The sequence below is a fragment of the Dama dama genome, chromosome 29, assembly GCF_033118175.1.
Source record: "Dama dama isolate Ldn47 chromosome 29, ASM3311817v1, whole genome shotgun sequence".
NCBI lineage: Eukaryota > Metazoa > Chordata > Mammalia > Artiodactyla > Cervidae > Dama > Dama dama.
The window spans coordinates 60281935-60303681 of NC_083709.1; the positions used below are offsets into that span (position 1 = coordinate 60281935).

Sequence of the window (21747 nt, forward strand, 5' to 3'; positions counted from 1 at the left end):
GAAGCCATCTGGTCCTGGGCTTTTGTTTTTTGGGAGATTATTGATCACAACTTCAACTTCAGTGCTTGTAATTGGGTTGTTCATAATTTCTATTTCTTCCTGGTTCATTCTTGGAAGATTGAACTTTTCTTAGAATCTGTCCGTTTCTTCCAGGTTATGCATTTTATTGCCATATAGTTGTTCATAATAGTCTCTTATAGTTCTTCGTAATTCTGCATTGTCTGTTGTAACCCTCTCCCTTTTCATTTCTAATTTTGTTGATTTGATTCTTCTTTTTTTCTTATTGAGTCTGGCTAAAGGTTTGTGAATTTTGTTTATCTTCTCAAAGAACCAGCTTTTCATTTTATTAATCTTTACTGTTATTTCTTTCATTTCTTTTTCATTCATTTTTGCTCAGATCTTTATGATTTCTTTCCTTCTACTAATTTTTGTTTTTTTTTGTTCTTCTTTTTCCAGTTGTTTTAGGTGTAAAGTTAGGTTGTCTATTTGATGTTTTCTTTTTGTTTCTTGAGGGAGGATTGTATTGCTACAAACTTCCCTCTTAGAACACCTTTTGCTGCATCCCATAGGTTTTGAGTTGTCGTGTTTTCATTGTCATTTGTTTCTAGAAATTTTCTGATTTCCCTTTTGATTTCTTCAGTAACCCACTGGTTATTTAGAAACGTGTTGTTTAATCTCCACGTGTTTGTGTTTCTTACAGTTTTTTTCTTGTAATTTATATCTAGTCTCAAAGTGTTGTGGTCGGAGAAGATGCTTGATATGGTTTCAGTTTTCTTAAGTTTACTGAAGTTTGATTTGTGACCCAGGATGTGGTCTATTGTGGAGAATGTTCCATGTGCACTTAAGAAGAAGGTGTATTCTTCTGCATTTGGATGGAATGTCCTGAAGATATCAATGAGATCCATCTTATCTAATGTATCATTTAAGACTTGTGTTTCCTTATTAATTTTCTGTTTTGATGATCTGTCCATTGGTGTGAGTGGGGTGTTCAAGTCTCCTTCTATTATTGTGTTACTGTCAGTTTCTCCTTTTATGTCTGTTAGTGTTTGTCTTATGTATTGAGGTGCTCCTGTGTTGGGTGCATAGATATATACAGTTGTTATATCTTTCTCTTGGATTGATCCCTTGATCATTATGTAGTGTCCTGCCTTATCTCTTGTAATCTTTAAGGTTTGTTTTGTCTGATATGAGGATTGCTACTCTAGCTTTCTTTTGCTTCCCATTTGCATGGAGTATATTTTTCCATCCTCTCACTTTCCATCTATATGTGTCTTTAGGTCTGAAGTGGGTTTCTTGTAGATAGCATATATGTGGGTCTTGTTTTTGTTTCCATTCAGCTAGTCTGTGTCTTTCAGTTGGAGTGCTTAATCCATTTACATTTAAAGTAATTATTGGTATATATATTCCTGTTGCCATTTTCTTCATTGTTGGGGGTTGATTTTGTAGATCTTTTTCTTTTCTTGTATTTCTTGACCATATAAGTCTCTTTAACATTTATTGTAAAGCTGGTTTGGTGGTACTGAATTCTCTTAACTTTTGCTTGTCTAAAAAGCTTTTTATTTCTCTATCAATTTTGAATGAGATCCTTGCTGGGTAATCTTGGTTGTAGATTTTTCCCTTTCAGTACTTTAAATATATCCTGCTATTCCCTTGTGGCCTGCAGAGTTTCTGCTGAAAGATCAGCTGTTAAGTGGATGGGGTTTCCCTTGTATGTTACTTGTTGCTTCTCCCTTGATGCTTTTAATATTCTTTCTTTGTGCTTAGTCTTTGTTAGTTTGATTAGTATGTGTCTTGGCATGTTTCTCCTTGGATTTACCCTGTATGGGACTCTTTGTGCCTCTAGGACTTGATTGACTATTCCTTTTCCATGTTGGGGAAATTTTCAACTACAATCTCTTCAAAAATTTTCTCATACCCTTTCTTTTTCTCTTCTTCTGAGACCCCTATAATTTGAATGTTGGTGCATTTTATATTGTCCCAGATGTCTCTGATGTTGTCCTCAGTTCTTTTCATTCTTTTTCCTTTATTCTGCTCTTCAGAAGTTATTTCCACCATTTTATCTTCCAATTCACTGATTCGTTCTTCTGCTTTAGATATTCTACTATTGATTCCTTATAGAGTATTTTTAATTTCAGTAATTCTGTTTTTTGTCTCTATGTTTAGTCTTCACTTCTAGGTCTTTGTTAATTGCTTCTTGCATTTTCTCCATTTTGTTTTCAAGGTTTGTGATCATCTTTACTATCATTATTCTGACTTCTTTTTCAGATGTTTGCCTATTTCCTCTTCACTTATTTGGACTTCTGTGTTTCTAGTTTGTTCCTTCATTTGTGTAGTATTTCTCTGCCTTTCGTTATTTTTTTAACTTTGTGTTTGAGGTCTCCTTTTCCCAGGCTTCATGATTGAATTCTTTCTTCCTTTTGATTTCTGCCCTTCTGAGGTTGATGCAGTAGTTTGTGTAAGCTTCCCATCGGCTGGGGTTTGTGCTGAGTGTTTGTTTCTCTTCCCTCTGATGGGCACGGCTGGGTGAGGTGGTAATCCTGCGTGCTGATGATTGGTTTTGTATTTTTGTTTTTTGTTTGTGAGTGAAAGTGAAGTCACTCAGTCGTGTCCGACTTCACGACCCCGTGGACTGTAGCCTACCAGGCTCCTCCACCTATGGGATTTTCCAGGCAAGAGTACTGGAGTGGGTTGCCATTTCCTTCTCCAGGGGATCTTCCCGACCCAGGGATTGAACCCAGGTCTCCCGCATTGCAGGCAGACGCTTTACCGTCTGAGCCACTGCACAGGGTGCTACCTGGTCATGCCAGGTCTTGTATTCAAGTGGTTTCCTTTGTGTGAGTTCTCACTATTTGATACTCCCTAGGGTTAGTCTCTGGTAGTCTAGGGTCTTGGAGTTATTGCTCCCACTCCAAAGGCTCAGGGCTTGATGCATTCTCCATGGCACACAGAGCTCCTGTCCCTGCAGATGAAGACAAGGATGGGGAGGAGGTTTCCACGTGAATGTGTCACCTGGGCCACTTGTCAGCCTTGCTCTGGCCCGCCTTCCGCTCTTGCTGTCCCAGTAAACAGTTCTTCTGTGGAGGCCAAATGTCAAATGCAAATCCAGTCACAGACACCTGCTCTGCACCCTCCATCTTCTTTCCTGTGAAACCCAAGTGTCCCATCCACCACCTATGACTCTGGTCCCCATTCCGGCCTCCTCTTTCCCGGACACTGAACCTTCCCTCTCCACATGTTGAGTTTTAAGCCAGCTTTTTCACTCTCCTCTTTCACCTTCATCAGGAGTCTCTTTAATTTGTCTTTGCTTTCTGCCATTAGGGTGGTATCATCTGCATATCTGAGAAAATTTGATATTTCTCCCAGCAATCTTGATTCCTGCTTGTGATTCATCCAACCCAGCATTTTTCATGAGGTACTCTGCATAGAAGTTAAATAAGCAGGGTGCAGTATATAGCCTTGATGTACTTCTTTCCCAATTTTGGACCAGTCTGTTGCTCCATGTTCAGTTGTAATTGTTGCTTTTTTGACCTGCATACAGATTGCCCAGGAGTCAGGTTAGGTGGTATGATATTCCCATCTCTTTAAGAATTTTCCATATTTCATTGTGATCCACACAGTCAAAGGCTTTGACATAGTCAATAAAGCAGAAGTAGATGTTTTTCTGAGAATTATCTTGCATTTTCTATGATCCAACAGATGTTGACAATTTGATCTCTGGTTCCTCTGCCTTTTCTAAATCTAGCTTGAACATCTGGAAGTTCTCGGTTCATGTACTGTTGAAGCCTAGCTTGGAGAATTTTTATGCGTTACTTTGCTAGCATGTGAAATGAGGGCAATTGTGTGGTAGTTTGAACATTGTTTGGCAGTGCTTTGTTTGGGATTGGAATGAAAACTGACCTTTTCCAATCCTGAATCTGCTGCTGAGTTTTCCAAATTTGCTGGCATATTGAATGTAGCCCTTTAACAGCATCATCTTATGGGATATGAAATAGGTCAGCTGGAATTCCATCACCTCCACTAGCTTTGTTTGTAGTGATGCTTTCTAAGGCCTACTTGACTTCACACTCCAGGATGTCTGCCTCTAGATGAGGGATCACACTATCATGGTTATCTGGGTCATTAAGTTCTTTTTTGCATAATTCTTCTGTGTATTTTTGCCACCCCTTCTTAATATCTTCTGTTTCTGTTAGTTTCACAGCATTTCTGTCCTTTGTTGTGCCCATCTTTGTGTGAAATGTTTCCTTGGTATCTCTAATTTTCTTGAAGAGATCTCTGGTCTTCCCATTCTATTGTTTTCCTCTATTTCTTTGTGGTGATTCCTGAGGAAGGCTTTCTTATCTCTCCTTGCTGTTCTTTGGAACTCTGCATTCAAATGGGTATATCTTTCCTTTTTTCCTTTGCCATTTGCTTCTCCTGTTTTCTCAGATATTTGTAAGGCCTCCTCAGACAGCCATTTTGCACTTTTACGTTTCTTTTTCTTGGGGATTGTTTTAATCACTGCCTCTTGTACAGTGTTATGAACCTCCATTCATAGGTTTTTTACTCAATCAAATCTAATCCCTTTAATCTATTTCTCATAATCATAACGCATTTAAGTCATACCTGAATGGGCTAGTGGTTTTCCTTACTTTCTTCAATTTAAGTCTGAATTTTCAATAAGTCACTCATGATCTGAGCCATAGTCAGCTCTCAGTCTTGTTTTAGCTGACTCTAAAGAGCTTATGCATCTTCAGCTGCAAACAATATAATCAACCTGATTTTGAAATTGACCATCTGGTAATGTCCATGTGTAGAGTCGTCTCTTGCATTGTTGGTAAAGAATGTTTTCTTTGATCACTGTGTTCTCTTTGCAAAAGTCTAGTAGCCTTTGTCCTGCTTCATTTTGTACTCCATGGTCAAACTTGCTTGTTACTCCAGGTAACTCTTGACTTCCTTCTTTTGCATTCTGTTCATCTGTGATGAAAGGGACATCTTTTTGGCGTGTTAGTTCTATAGGTCTTGATAGAACCATTCAAATTCACTTTCTTCAGCATTAGTAGTTGGGGCATAGACTTGGATTACTGTGATATTGAATGGTTTGCTTTGGGAACGAACTGAGATCATTCTTTTGTTTTTGAGATTGCACCCAAATACTGCATTTCAGACTCTTGTTGACTTTGAGGGCTACTAAGGACTTCTAAGGGATTCTTGCCCATAGTAGTTGACATAATGGTCATCTGAATTAAATTCTCTCGTTTTGGTCTCATGTTCAGTCATCTCCTGTTTGACCACTCCTTGCCTGAGGAGGAGATATTTCTCCAGTTCTTACTGTTAGAACTTGGTCAAATTCCTGGGGGTATATATCAAATTATTTGGGACCTCCCTGTGGCTGGCTCCCTCTAGAGTTTTTAACTCTCAGTTATCTACACTAACATCTCCCGCAGTTCATCAGATACAGTTTAGATTTCCCAGCCTTGGTTCTGGTGTCCATGCTATCTTCCTTTGGCAGGTCTCTGTTCTGGTAAGTCATGACTGTCTGTCTGTCTCTCCAGTCTTAGGGGCAGTGGTTTACCCTGTGTCCTCCCCTCTTACATATCTAAGAAGAGTTTTTGGTTTTTCAGTTCTTTTTACTTGTTAGTATGGAGTGGTAACTTAAAACTCCTTCCATAGGGAACCGGAAACCCCAAACCCTTCAGAACTGCTTAATCTAGAAATCAAAATGTGAATAGAATTCTTTGTGAGTTAATCTGTGTCATTTTAGATCAAATAGCTGTGTATTTTCTTTGTTGTGCATGGAACAGAGTAGCAAGAAATGCAGAGTGAAGTTTTTTTATTTTACTATTTTTAATTTGAAAAATACTTTTAAGATTATATTGATTGCTAATTTTTTTCCTGTCTTTTCTTCATGCAGATTTGAAACCAAAATAGATTCATTTCATGTTACTGGCTTACCAGATAACTCAACAAAACCCCGCCTCCTGTCTTCATTAGATGATGCTGCATCACTCTTGAAAATTATGTTTGAGATAAATCCTTTAGATGAAACTGTTTCTCAGAGGTGTATCATAGAAGCTGAACCTTTAGAAATGTTATATGATGCAGTAAGCATTTTTTGCAATTCCTAAGTTTTATTATATTTCTATTTGCCTTGAGTTTGTCCTCATGTTATTGATACTTATTTTAACAGAGAACAGTGAATAGTATAGTAGAATTCTTCAGACCTCCAAAAGAGGTAAATCTAGCACAGCTGACTTCAATAACTTTGACAAAACTTGAAGAATTTCGTGATAAGACAGCAACAGGTAAATGCCAGTATTATTATTGTTTTATCATTTACTAAAGTTTGAATCATGTTATACTGATTTTAGTATTCTTTGAGTTTATATTTCTAGACTAGATACAGTTGAAACTTAGTCTGGTACTTCTATATATTTAAATTCAAATAGAATGATAATTATGTCTTACACTTAGAAAGGTCTGACCTTCGAACCACATTCATGTTAATTGCAAAATTTTGTTAGGGTTTTTGAAATTCTGTTTATGACAGAAACTGGCCTATATTTTCCTTTCTTATAATGACTTCCAGATTTTAGTCTATTGGTCTCAGAACCTAGAAGTTCCACCCTTTTTTATTATCTTGGAGAGTTTGTATAAGATTGGGTCTCATTTCTTTTTTCAGTCTTTGGGCTAGGAGATTTCTTTGGGAACAATTTTAAATTAGAGATTCACTTTTAAAAAGTATAGATGACTATAGAGATGATCTCTGTGGTTTTTAATGGTTTGTAATTTGTTGAGACTTGCTTTCTGGCTCAACATATGGTAATGTTTAAAATGTTCCATATATGTTTGAAAAGTATGTACTTCATGTCTTCTGTATCCTTAGTAGATTTTTTTTCTCCTTTTCACCATAGTCTAACAGTTATTTAGAGAAGTACATGAAAAACACGTCACTGTCTATGTAGATTTGTATATTTCATGTGGATCTGTAATTTTCTGCTTTATAAATTTTGTTGCTAATTAGGTACATACAGAGATAATTTTTTCCTGTGAACCAAATCTTTTATCTGTATGAAATTTTGAATATTTTTGGTAATGCTTTAATTTTTCAATATTCTTTTCATTCTGATTCTAGGTTTCTTTCGGTTGTAATTGTCTGCTACATGTTTTTTTATTCTTATACCTTCTTTTCCCCTTTATGTTTAGTTCTAGGTGTGTCATTTAAACAACATATATGAGGTGTTTTTCAAGCTGTGATATTCAGGCTTTTCTGTTTCTTGACTGTTTTTTGCCTGACTTTGGATAAATTACAGCATTGTTTCCTCAGCTCCCACCCTTGTACCGTTTGAAACTTAAACATTCACTCTTTACCCCCTTCTCCTTCTGCCCTCAGTGTTTTCCACCATCATGGTCTTTTCCAGTCAGTTGGCTCTTTCTATCAGGTGGCCAAAGTAATGGAGGTTCAACTGTAGTATCAGTCCTTCCAATGAATATTCAGGGTTGATTTCCTTTAGGATTGACTGGTTTGATCTCCTTGCTGTCCATGGGACTCTCAGGAATCTTCTGTAGCACCAAGTTTTTCTCAGAGACATTCTTTGAATTCTCTTATGGGTAGGTTTTAGGGAGAGGGAGATTTAACTTCTGTATTACTCTTAATTTTAGTATGTATCTTTTAGATCCCAGATTTATGAGAACTCCTACTGGACTCTGTTTTTTTGTCATCTGTTCCCTATGCTCTGTGAGACTATGGAAAGGAGTTCCAAAGTTTACCAAGTGCAGACCATGGTCTCAGGATAAAATTTTTTTGGTTCCCTTTGAAATCTGTTGGCTGACTCTTTCAGTTTGATTTTCCACTTGATAGATGCTTACTCTCTTGCCTCCTGTTAATGTTTTTAGTAAGTTTCATTTTCATTGCTGTTTGTTTTGCTCTGTGTCCCACAATTTTTATTGCTTTAAGTGAAAGAAAAAGTTTGGCTACCTACTTATTGATGTTACTAGGATATAAACTCTAGTTAAATGTTTTAATATAAGTTGAAAATGTTATTTTAGTTAAAATTCATTGGGATAGGTTCATCTGTTTTTATAGAAAGCTCTGGTTGCTTATTTTGGTTTACATATGGTTTTCTTGAAGATGATTTAGTAATTGAAAATTTTTCATTGTCTCAAGTAATATAAAGGTTGAGTTCATTGTTCAGTATGGCAGAGGTAGCTGTGTTAATTTCACAAATTGGGGAGAATTACAGAGATTCTAATATCACAGTTATGAATAACTGTGTCATGGAACTTAATTTTTTTAGATGCATATCTTCCAAGTTTTACCCAATTGAGTTTATGGATCAAAAATTCCTTTTTGAAGTATTACAGTTTTATACTTGACTAATATTTAATGAGGAACATACACATTGACTTTATATTGAAAACATCTTGCTCAAGATTATTTTAAAATTAATACTAACTTCACATTATTTTTAAATTGTGTTACTAATTCATGTGTTTGGTGATTCTCTGTTTCTGGAGTAATTTGTGAACATTATTCATTGTAAAGATTTAAATTTTCTGCAGGTTTGGTATATATTATTGAAACACAGAAAGTTCTTGATCTCAGAATTAACTTGAATGCTTCATATATCATTATCCCACAAGATGGTATCTTTAGCCCTACGTCAAATCTCCTTCTTTTGGATCTGGGACATCTCAAGGTATATACTACTATTAAGTATTTTATATGTATTTTATGATATTACTTTGTTTAAGATGTGTTTTGGTTTATAGATGTTTGATTTGGTAAATTAATTTTTAGCTTAGTAGCAGAAACTAAGATTTGAGAAAGCCTCCCTTTGTAACAAATAAAGTGGTTTCATTTAATTAGGTAGTTTTCTACATTTCTTATATGAAAATGACCGATTTAATGCTGAAGGTCAGAGGCGAACCTAAGAATTATATTTGTAAAATTTGAGAGTAATGCTTGAGGAGTTTATTTCCTTTTCAATTTAAATTTATTACTTGATCAGTTAAAATGTATAGAGTAGGAGGAAGTTCTTGAAGTCATCAAATGTATTTTCATCCTTCTGAAATTTGTTGTGTATATACTTTAAATATTGACATTTCAGTATTTCTATTAAATAGTCCTATAATTGAGAGATGGTCTTCTTTCATTTCCCTTCCTGTTCAGTTATGTATGTTTTTTCCATCAGTTTTGAGTAGAGAATACTTTTTTCTGTGTTTCCGGTTCTATGCTGTTCAATGTGGTACCCACTTGTATTTATTTAAATTGAGTTTATTTATTTATTTAAGTTTTTTTAAAATTCAGTTTCTTAGTTATACTTTAGCCACATTCCAGCATTTAGTAGTCACAAATGGCCTGTGGCTACTGTATTAAAACAGGTGGAGAACATTTTTAACATCATAGGAAGCTCAGTTGGGAAGGAGTACTCCATATCATTAAATGTAGAGGACTAGCTAACAGTTTAAGACCCAAGAGGGATAGATATGGAATGCTCTTTCTGGCTACCTAATAAGTGTGTGTCTTTCCTTGATATTGACATTCTCCTTTATGTATTTTTTTACTCCTTGGTTAGTAATTATGTAGACACTGCTGGATTTACATTTATAATAAAATTTTATACAGCTAATAATTCATATTTGAACTTCTTTATGGATTTGGTTCATGGGCAGTGTGGTATAGTGGAAATAGCCAGTGGAAAGGTATAGTGGTCAAAAGTAACGGTGTATCCTTAGTTTTATGACCTTAGGCAATTTGCATAACCTTTTGCCTAAAATTTGTTACTTTCAAACAGATAGTCAATTTTGACTGTGTACTTCAAATGAACTGTGTAAAATAGAGGGGAAAATGTTATAATAAAAAACACATATATGCATGTGTGTGTGTATGTATATGAATGAATGGGTGAATAAAATCTTTATTTTCTACTGTAAAATGATTTCCAGGATACTTGAGTGAAAAAAGTAGTATGCAGAGTATAGCATGAAAGAGTTATGTAACTATAACTTGCTTGAAAAGTGAAGGTCGCTCAGTTGTGTCCAACTCTTTGTGACCCCATGGACTTTATAGTCCGTGGAATTCTCCAGGCGAAAATACTGGAGTGGGTAGCCTTTCTCTTCTCCAGGGGATCTTCCCAACCCAGGGATTGAACCCCAGGTCTTCTGCATTGCAGGTGGATTCTTTACCAGCTGAGCCACAAGGGAAGCCCAAGAATAGTGGAGTGGGTAACCTTTCCCTTCTCCAGGGGATCTTCCCAACCCAGGGATCGAACCCCAGGTCTCCTGCATTGCAGGTGGATTCTTTACCAGCTGAGCCACAAGGGAAGCCCAAGAAGAGTGGAGGGGGTAGCCTATCCCTTCTCCAGTGGATCTTCCTGACCCAGGAATCGAACCGGGGTCTCCTGCATTGCAGGTGAATTCTTTACCAATTGAGCTATTAGGGAAGCCCTCTGGGGTTGCATAAATGGCAGAGATGGAATTAAAATTCAGGTTTCAGTTCAGTCGCTTATTCATGTCCAGCTCTTTGTGACTCCATGGACTGCAGCACACCAGGCCTCCCTGTCCATCACCAACTCCCAGAGTTTACTCAAACTCACGTCCGTTGAGTCGATGATGCCATCCAACCATCTCATCCTCTGTCGTCCCCTTCTCCTCCCACCTTCAATCTTTCCCAACATCAGGGTCTTTTCCAGTGAGTCAGTTCTTCACACCAGGTGGCCAAAGTATTGGAGTTTCAGCTTCAACATTAGTCCTTCCAATGAATATTCGGACTTATTTTCCTTAGGTTGATCTCCTTTATGTCCAAGGGACTCTCAAGAGTCTCCTCCAACACCACAGTCCAAAAGCATCAATTCTTTGGCGCTCAGCTTTCTTTATAGTCCAACTCTCACATCCGTACATGACTACTGAAAAAAAACATAGCTTTGATTAGACAAACAGACCTTTGTTGGCAAAGTGATGTCTCTGGTTTTTACTATGTTGTCTAGGTTGGCCTCTTTCAGACTCTTTTGTTGACTATGATGGCTACTCCATTTCTTCTAAGGGATTCCTGCCTACAGTAGTAGATATAATGGTCATCTGAGTTAAATTCACCCATTCCAGTCCATCTTAGTTTGCTGATTTCTAGAATGTTGATGTTCACTCTTGCCATTTCCTGTTTGACCACTTCCAATTTGCCTTGATTCATGGACCTAATATTCCAGGTTCCTATGCAATATTGCTCTTTACACCACTGAACCTTGCTTCTGTCACCAGTCCCATCCACAACTGGGTGGTGTTTTTGCTTTGGCTCCATCCCTTCATTCTGTCTGGAGTTATTTCTCTACTGATCTCCAGTAGCATATTGGGCACCTACCGACCTGGGGAATTCATCTTTCAGTGTCCTATCTTTTTGTCTTTTCATACTGTTCATGGGGTTCTCAAGGCAAGAATACTGAAGTGGTTTGTCATTCCCATCTCCAGTGGACCACATTCTGTCAGACCTCTCCACCATGATCCGTCCGTCTTCGGTGGCCCCACACGGAATGGCTTAGTTTCATTGAGTTAGACAAGGCTGTGGTCCATGTGATCAGATTGGCTAGTTGTCTGTGATTGTGGTTTCAGTCTGTCTGCCCTCTGATGCCCTCTCTCAGTGCCTACCTCTTACTTGGTTTTCTCTTATCTTGAATGTGGGATATCTCTTCATGGCTGCAAAAGAGTCTGAAATGCAGTACTTGGATGCAATCTCAAAAATGACAGAATGATCTCTGTCTTTCCAAGGCAAACCATTCAGTATCATGGTAATCCAAGTATATGCCCTGATCAGCAATGCTGAAGAAGCTGAAGTTGAACAGTTCTATGAAGACTTACGAGACCTTCTAGAACTAACACCCCCAAAAGATGTCCTTTTCACTATAGGGGACTGGAATACAAAAGTAAGAAGTCAGGAAACACCTGGAGTAACAGGCAAATTAGGCCTTGGAGTACAGAATGAAGCAGGGCTAAGGCTAACAGAGTTCTGCCAAGCGAACGCACTGGTCATAGCAAACACCGTATTCCAACAACACAAGAAAATACACATGGATATCACCAGATGGTCAACACCGATCAGATTGATTATATTCTTTGCAGCCAAAGATGGAGAAGCTCTATACATTCAACTAAACCAAGACTGGGAGCTGACTGTGGCGCAGATCATGAACTCCTTATTGCCAAATTCAGACTGAAATTCAAGAAAGTGGAGAAAACCATTAGACCATTCAGGTATGACCTAAATCAAATCCGTTATGACTATACAGTGGAAGTGATAAATAGATTTAAGGGACTAGATCTGATAGACAGAGTGCCTGATGAATTATGGACGGAGGTTCGTGACATTGTAAAGGAGACAGGAATCAAGACCATCCCCAAGAAAAAGAAATGCAAAAAAGCAAAATGGCTATCTGAGGAGGCCTTACAAATAGCTGTGAAAAGAAGGGAAGCGAAAAGCAAAGGGGAAAAGGAAAGATATATCCATTTGAATGCAGAGTTCCAAAGAATAGCCAGGAGAGATAAGAAAGCCTTCTTCAGCGATCAGTGCAAAGAAATGGAGGAAAACACTAGAATGGGAAAGACTAGAGATCTCTTCAAGAAAATTAGAGATCCCAAGGGAATGTTTCATGCAAAGATGGGCTCAATAAAGGACAGAAATGGTATAGACCTAACAGAAGCAGAAAGTGTTAAGAAGAGGTGACAAGAATACACAAAAGTTTCATTCTTTTACAAGTGGTTGACCAGTTTTCCCAGCACCACTTGTTAAAGAGGTTGTCTTTTTTCCATTGTATATCCTTGCCTCCTTTGTCAAAGATAAGGTGTCCATAGGTCCGTGGATTTATCTCTGGGCTTTCTATTCTGTTCCATTGATCTATATTTCTGTCTTTGTGCCAGTACCATACTGTCTTGATGACTGTGGCTTTGTAGTAGAGTCTGAAGTCAGGCAGGTTGATTCCTCCAGTTCCATTCTTCTTTCTCAAGATTACTTTGGCTATTCGAGGTTTTTTGTATTTCCATACAAATTGTGAAATTCTTTGGTCTAGTTCTGTGAAAAATACCGTTGGTAACTTGATAGGGATTGCATTGAATCTATAGACTGCTTTGGGTAGAATAGCCATTTTGACAATATTGATTCTTCCAACCCATGAACACGGTATGTTTCTCCATCTGTTTGTGTCCTCTTTGATTTCTTTCATCAGTGTTTTATAGTTTTCTATGTATAGGTCTTTTGTTTCTTTAGGTAGATATACTCCTAAGTATTTTATTCTTTTTGTTGCAATGGTGAATGGTATTGTTTCTTTAATTTCTCTTTCTGTTTTTTCATTGTTAGTATATAGGAATGCAAGGGATTTCTGTGTGTTAATTTTATATCCTGCAACTTTACTATATTCATTGATTAGCTCTAGTAATTTTCTGGTAGAGTCTTTAGGGTTTTCTATGTAGAGGATCATGTCATCTGCAAACAGTGAGAGTTTTACTTCTTCTTTTCCTATCTGGATTCCTTTTACTTCTTTTTCTGCTCTAATTGCTGTGGCCAAAACTTCCAACACTATATTGAATAGTAGTGGTGAGAGTGGGCACCCTTGTCTTGTTCCTGATTTCAGGGGAAATGCTTTCAATTTTTCACCATTGAGGGTGATGCTTGCTGTGGGTTTGTCATATATAGCTTTTATTATGTTGAGGTATGTTCCTTCTATTCCTGCTTTTTGGAGAGTTTTAATCATAAATGAGTGTTGAATTTTGTCAAAGGCTTTCTCTGCATCTATTGAGAGAATCATATGGTTTTTATCTTTCAATTTGTACTTTCTAACACCATACACAAAAATAAACTCAAAATGGATTAAAGATCTAAATGTAAGACCAGAAACTATAAAACTCCTAGAGGAGAACATAGGCAAAACACTCTCCGACATAAATCACAGCAGGATCCTCTATGACCCACCTCCCAGAATATTGGAAATAAAACCAAAAATAAACAAATGGGACCTAATGAAACTTAAAAGCTTTTGCACTACAAAGGAAACTATAAGTAAGGTGAAAAGACAGCCCTCAGATTGGGAGAAAATAATAGCAAATGAAGAAACAGACAAAGGATTAATCTCAAAAATATACAAGCAACTCCTGCAGCTCAATTCCAGAAAAATAAATGACCCAATCAAAAAATGGGCCAAAGAACTAAACAGACATTTCTCCAAAGAAGACATACAGATGGCTAACAAACACATGAAAAGATGCTCAACATCACTCATTATTAGAGAAATGCAAATCAAAACCACAATGAGGTACCATTACACGCCAGTCAGGATGGCTGCTATCCAAAAGTCTACAAGCAATAAATGCTGGAGAGGGTGTGGAGAAAAGGGAACCCTCTTACACTGTTGGTGGGAATGCAAACTAGTACAGCCGCTATGGAAAACAGTGTGGAGATTTCTTAAAAAACTGGAAATAGAACTGCCATATGACCCAGCAATCCCACTTCTGGGCATACACACTGAGGAAACCAGATCTGAGAGAGACACATGCACCCCAATGTTCATCGCAGCACTGTTTATAATAGCCAGGACATGGAAGCAACCTAGATGCCCATCAGCAGATGAATGGATAAGGAAGCTGTGGTACATATACACCATGGAATATTACTCAGCCGTTAAAAAGAATTCATTTGAACCAGTCCTAATGAGATGGATGAAACTGGAGCCCCTTATACAGAGTGAAGTAAGCCAGAAAGATAAAGAACATTACAGCATACTAACACATATATATGGAATTTAGAAAGATGGTAACGATAACCCCCTATGCAAAACAGAAAAAGAGGCACAGAAATACAGAACAGACTTTTGAACTCTGTGGGAGAATGTGAGGGTGGGATATTTCAAAAGCATGTATACTATCTATGGTGAAACAGATCACCAGCCCAGGTGGGATGCATGAGACAAGTGCTCGGACCTGGTGCACTGGGAAGACCCAGAGGAATCGGGTGGAGAGGGAGGTGGGAGGGGGGATCGAGATGGGGAATACGTGTAAATCTATGGCTGATTCATATCAATGTATGACCAAAAAAAAAAATAATAAAAAAAAAAATACACAAAAGAACTGTACAAAAAAGATCTTCACGACCCAGATAATCACAATGGTGTGATCACTCACCTAGAGCCAGATATACTGGAATGTGAAGTCAAGTGGGCCTTAGGAAGCATCACTATGAACAAAGCTAGTGGAAGTGATGGAATTCCAGTTGAGCTATTTCAAATCCTGAAAGATGATGCTGTGAAAGTGCTGCACTCAATATGCCAGCAAATTTGGAAAACTCAGCCATAGGACTGGAAAAGGTCAGTTTTCATCCCAATGCCAAAGAAAGGCAATGCCAAAGAATGCTCAAACTACTGCACAATTGCACTCATCTCACATGCTAGTAAAGTGATGCTTAAAATTCTCCAAGCCAGGCTTCAGCAATACGTAAACTGTGAACTTCCAGATATTCAAGCTCATTTTAGAAATGGCAGAGGAACCAGAGATCAATTTGCCAACATCTGCTGGATCATCCAAAAATCAAGAGAGTTCCAGAAAAGCATCTTCTTCTGCTTTATTGACTATGCCAAAGCCTTTTTCTGTGTGGATCACAATAAACTATGGAAAATTCTGAAAGAGATGGGAATACCAGCCCACCTGACCTGCCTCTTGAGAAACCTGTATGCAGGTCAGGAAGCAACAGTTAGAACTGGACATGGAAAAGCAGACTGGTTCCAAATAGGAAAAGGAGTACATCAAGGTTGTATATTGTCACCCTGCTTATTTAACCTATATGCAGAGTACATCATGAGAAATGCTGGGCTGGAGGAAGCACAAGCTGGAATCAAGATTGCCTGGAGAAATATCAATAACCTCAGATATGCAGATGACACCACCCTTATGGCAGAAAGTGAAGAAGAACTAAAGAGCCTCTTGATGAAAGTGAAAGAGGAGAGTGAAAAAGTTGGTTTAAAGCTCAACATTCAGAAAACTAAGATCATGGCATCCGGTGCCATCACTTCATGGCAAATAGTTGGGGAAACAGTGGAAACAGTAACTGACTTCATTTTTCTTGGGCTCCAAAATCACTGCAGATGGTGATTGCAGCCATGAAATTAAAGGATGCTTACTCCTTGGAAGGAAATTTATTACCAACCTAGACAGCATGTTAAGAAGCAGAGACATTGCTTTGCCAATAAAGGTCCATCTAGTCAAGGCTATGGTTTTTCCAGTGGTCATGTATGAATGTGAGAGTTGGACTATAAAGAAAACTGAGCACTGAAGAATTGATGCTTTTGAGCTGTGGTGTTGGAGAAGACTCTTGAGAGTCCGTTGGCCAGCAAGGAGATCCAACCAGTCCACCCTTAGGAGATCAGTCCTGGGTGTTCATTGGAAGGACTGATGTTGAAGCTGAAACTCCAATACTTTGGCCACCTGATGCGAAGAGCTGACTCATTTGAAAAGACCTGATGCTGGGAAAGATTGTGGGCAGGAGGAGAATGGGACGACATAGGATGAGATGGTTGGATGGCATCACTGACTCAATGGACATGTGTTTTGGTGGACTCCGGGAGTTGGTGATGGACAGGGAGGCTTGGTATGCTGTGATTCATGGGGTCACAAAGAGTCTTACACGACTTAGTAATTGAGGTGAACTGAACTGGTTTGGCTGTAACTCTTCTTCCATGGAGCAAGCATCTTTTAATTTCATGGCTGCAGTCATCATATGCAGTGATTTTGCAGCTCCAGAAAATAAAGTCAGCCACTATTTCCACTGTTTCCCCATCTATTTGCCATGAAGTGGTGGGAGCGGATGCCATGATCTTAGTTGTCTGAATGTTGAGCTTTAAGCCAACCTTTTCACTCTCCTCTTTCACTTTCATCAAGAGGCTCTTTAGTTTTTCTTCATAATAGTAATATAATATAATAATAATATAATATCTTCGGTTATTGATATTTCTCCTGGCAGTCCTGATTTCAGCTTGTGCTTCATCCAGTAGTGTTTCTCATGATGTACTCTGCATATAAGTTAAATAAGCAGGGTGACAATATATAGCCTTGTCTTACTCCTTTCCCTATTTGGAACCAGTCTGTTGCTCCATGTCCAGTTCTCACTGTTGCTTCCTGACCTGCATACAGATTTCTCAGGGGACAGGTCAGGGCGTCTGGTTTTCCCATCTCTTTCAGAATTTTCCACAGTTTATTGTGATCCACACAGTCAAAGGCTTTGGCATAGTCAATAAAGCAGAAGTAGATGTTTTTCTGGAACTCTCCTGCCTTTTTGATGCAGGTATCAGGTATACTAATATTTAATCCTGGATTCTCACTTATCATTATAAATTTATCAGAATATCTTGTGATGCCATGGAAATATTTTGTAAGATGTATTTGTGTCTTTATGTTGTTTTTTTGTAAAAAACAGATTAAAAAAAATTTAGATGTATTATTTACCAGAGCTGGCTTTGTTCCCCCTTTTTAATATAAATGTTTAGGAAATATAACTTATCATGTAAAAACTTACTTTATGCCTTGCCTTCTCATTATGTATGTCATGGATAAAGGTGTTTTTAATTATCTTACAATGTATGTCAGCTTGTGAGTTTATCTTTTCCTGTTAAGTTTTTATAGTATAGTCTAAAACATAAAAACTTTATATTTTCATTTGAAGTAATTTGCATATTCTAAACTAGTAAAATTAACTTCAAGGTGACAAGTAAAATTCGTTCAGAAATGCCAGATTTAAAACAAGGTGGAGCCAATCGTGAAGAGATAATGCACAGAGCTTATGATTCCTTTGATGTTCAGCTTACAAGCATACAGTTGCTGTTCTGCAGAGTTGGTAAGTACACAAGGGATTATTTGTTTGTTGATTCATTTTGCTGAAGTGATTAAAATTAGGATTTAGACAGTTTCTCTGAAGCCTTTGGTACAAAATATGTTAGACCTTTTATATTTTTGAATTAGAAGTAATAGATTTTTCCCAAGAGTGGTATCTCAAGTAGGAGAAATTTTACCATTCAGGAGACATTGTCAATATCTGGAGACATTTTTTGTTGTGAGAAGTAGGGAGTTTGGGCACTACTACTGTCTGTCCTTCCCTGGTGGCTCAGACAGTCATGGAATCGGGTTCAATCTCTGGGTCAGGAAGATCCCCTGCAGGAGGCAATGGCAGCCCACTCCAGTATTTTTGCCTGGAGAACTCCATGGGCAGAGGAGCCTGGCAGGCTACAGTCCATGGGGTCACAGAGTCAGACATGACTGAGTGACTAACACTTTCACTTTCCTGGTAAAATATAGTCTGAAGCAGAAGAAGGAAAATGAAGAGGGAAAAGAATTTACTTGCTGATTATGTATACTTGAGAATATGGCATTGAGATCATCTAGATGTAGGAAGATTTCCTCATATCATGCATTGTATAAAGTAGCAATGGTAATTTTAGGTTCAGTGTGTTTTTTAGTTATGCTTTCTTTAAGCATGTACTGTTCTCTGTAATTAGGTGATAATTGGAAAGAAGCACGAAAACTCAATGTGTCTGCACAGCACATCTTGGTGCCGATGCACTTCAGCCTGGAGCTCTCCAAGGCCATGGTTTTCATGGACATCAGTATGCCCAAGTATGTATGATCTGTTTCATGTGTTCGTAAATTTTCTTATGTAGCTAAGAAATACCATGTTTCATTGATTTTTTTTTGTAGTACAATATATATAACATAAAATTTACCATTTTAAGTGTATAATTCTGTGGTATTATTAAGTCCATACACACTTTTTCCTGACCACACTACCATCTGTCTCTAGAAGTTTATCGGATTCACAAACTGGATCTCTACCCATTAAACAATAATGTTCCACTCTCTCCTCCCGGAAGTCCATGGTAGTCATCATTTTCTGTTATTTCTCTATGAATTTGACTATGTATTTTGTGTAAGTGGAATCATACAATATTTCTCCTTTTGTGCTTGGTTTATTTCACATAGCATAATGTCTCCATGTTGACCCATGTTGTAGTATACATCAGAATTTCATTTTTTTTTTAACTTTTTATTTTGTGTTGGAGTATACCCAGTTAATAGTGTTTGATAGTTTCAGGTGAATAGCAAAGGGACTCAGCCATACATATACATGAGGATTTCATTTGTTCTTGAAGCTTAATTTCATTGCACATATATGTCATATATTGTTTATCTATATATATGTTGATGGACATTTGCTTATTATAATAATGTTGCTGTGGACATTGGTGTACAGTATTCTGTTGGTGTCCCTGCTTTAAATTTCTCGGATAGGTATCCAGAAGTAGAATATTGGATTATTCTATTTTTAATTTTTTGAAAAAAACTCCCCTACTGTTTTCTGTAGCTACTGCACTATTTTATAAACCCATCAGCAATGTGAAAAGTTTCCAACTTTTCTACCTCTTCACCAACACTTGTTATTTTCTTCTTTTTTAAAAAAATAATAGTGATTCTAACAGGCGTGAGTAGTATTTAATTATAGTTTTGAATTGCATTTTCCTAATGATAAGTGATGTTGAACATATTTTCACATTCTTCTGGCAGTTTACATGTTTCTTTAGAAAAATGTCTATTCAAGTCTTTTTGTTGTTCATTTGCTAAATCATGCCTGGCTCTTTCTGACCCTTTGGACTGTAGCATACCAGGCTTCCCTGTCCTTTACTAGCTCTGGTAGTTCACTCAAACTCATGTCCATTCAGTTGATGTTGCCATCCAAACTTCTCATCTTTGTCACCTCTTTCTTCTTTTGCCTTTGATATTTCCCAGCATTAGGGTCTTTTCCAATGAGTCAACTCTTTGTATCAGTTGGCCAAAGTATTGGAGCTTCAGCTTGCATCCATCTAGTAAATATTCAGGGTTAATTTCCTTTAGGATTGACTGATTTGATCTCCTTTCTGTCCAAGGGACTCTCAATAGTCTTCTCCAACACCACAGGTCAAAAGCATCAGTTCTTTGGCACTCAGCCTTGTCTATGGTCCAACTTTCACATCTGTTCATGACTAATGGAAAAACCATAGCTTTGACTGTATGGACCTTTGTCAGCAAAGTGATGTCTCTACCTTTTAATATGCTGTCTAGATTGTCATTGCTTTTCTTCAAGGAGCAAGCATCATTTAATTCCATGGCTACAATCCACTGTCTGCAGTGATTTTGGAGATGACTAAAGTAAAATTTTCCACTATTTCCATTTTTTAACTATCTATTTGCCATTAAACCATGGGACCGGATGGCATAATCTTAATTTTTTGAATGTTGAGTGTTAAGCCAGCTTTTTCACTCTCCTCTTTCACTTTCAAGAGGCTGTTTAGTTCCTCTTTGCTTTCTTCCATTAAGGTGGTGTCATCTGCATATTTGAAGTTATTGATATTTCTCCTGGAAATCTTGATTCCAGCTTGTGATTCATCTAGCCTGGCATTTCACATGATATACTCTGCATATAAGTTAAATAAGCAGGGTGACAATATACAGCCTTGACCTACTCCTTTCCTAATTTTGAGACAGTCCATTGTTCTATGTCTAGTTGTAACTATTGCTTCTTGCCTTGCATACAGGTTTCTTTGAAGGCAGGTAAGGTGATCTGGTATTCCCATCTCTTTCAGAATTTTCCAGTTTATTGTGATCACGCAGTCAAAGGCTTTGACATAGTCAATGAAGCAGATGTTTTTCTGGGATTCTCTTGCTTTTTCTATGATTCAACGGTTGTTGGCAATTTGATCTCTGGTTTCTTTGCCTTTTCTAAATCCAGCTTGTACCTCTGGAAGTTCTCAGTCCAACACAGTTGAAGCCTCACTTGAAGGACTTTGAGCGTTACCTTCAATTCAAGTCCTTTGTGTGTGCTCTGTCACATAAGTTGTGTCCATCTCTTTGCAGCCCCATGGATTATAGCCCACCAGACTCCCCTGTCGTGGAATTTTCCAGGCAAAATTACTGGAGTGGGTTACCATTTTCTTCTCCAGGGGATCTTCCCGACCCAGGGATCAAACCTGCATTTCCTGCATCAGCAGGTAGATTCTTTACCACCATACCACCTCACCCCTTTTATTAGGTGGTTTGTATTTTTTGTTGTCAAGTTGCAGCAAATTTGTTTTGTTTTGTCCTTAATACTCTCTGGGATATTAACTCCCTGTTAGATAAATGAGTTGCAAATATTTTCTTTTGTTTCTTTATTGTCTATATTATAATCTTTTGATATGTCCTTTGCTGTACTAATGCTTTAAAGTATGATTACGTTTAATTTATCTTTGTTGCTTGTGCGTTTGTGTCAAATGAGAAATTAGCAAATCCAGTGTCCTGAAGTTTTTCCTATATATTTTTTTCAAAGAATTTTATACTTTAACTCTTAGGAAATCTTTTTGAGTTAATTTTTGGATATGGTATAAGGTAATGAATCAGTTTTATTCTTTTGCATGTGGGTATGTAGTTTTTCAGCACCGTTCATTGAAAAGACTGTTCTTTCACTGTTGAATAGTCTTGATAACCCCTGTTGAAAATCAGTTGCCCATATATGTGAGGGTTTATTTCTGGGCTTTCTCTTCTGTTCCTTGGGTCTTTGTATCTGTCTTTATGCCAGTAACACACTGTTTTGACTACTGTAGCTTTGTAATAATGAAATCAGGAAGCATGAGTCATCAGCGTTAGTCTTTTTCTACATTGACTTGGTGATTTGGAGTCTATTGAGATTCTACATGAATTTTATGATGAATATTTCTATTTTTACAAGAGATGTCTTGGAGC

At 37.6% G+C, this 21747-nt stretch overlaps 1 protein-coding gene across 2 annotated transcripts in view; it reads left to right on the forward strand.

Moving 5' to 3' along the window:
- Positions 1 to 21747, forward strand: part of VPS13A (vacuolar protein sorting 13 homolog A) — a 274739-nt gene that overhangs the window by 58570 nt on the left and 194422 nt on the right. For both annotated transcript variants that reach the window (XM_061132455.1, XM_061132456.1), the window contains exons 18-22: positions 5891 to 6080; positions 6167 to 6281; positions 8539 to 8675; positions 17704 to 17836; positions 18495 to 18612. In XM_061132455.1, coding sequence (XP_060988438.1) covers positions 5891 to 6080; positions 6167 to 6281; positions 8539 to 8675; positions 17704 to 17836; positions 18495 to 18612 — 693 coding nt within the window. The remainder of the gene's footprint in view (positions 1 to 5890; positions 6081 to 6166; positions 6282 to 8538; positions 8676 to 17703; positions 17837 to 18494; positions 18613 to 21747) is intronic.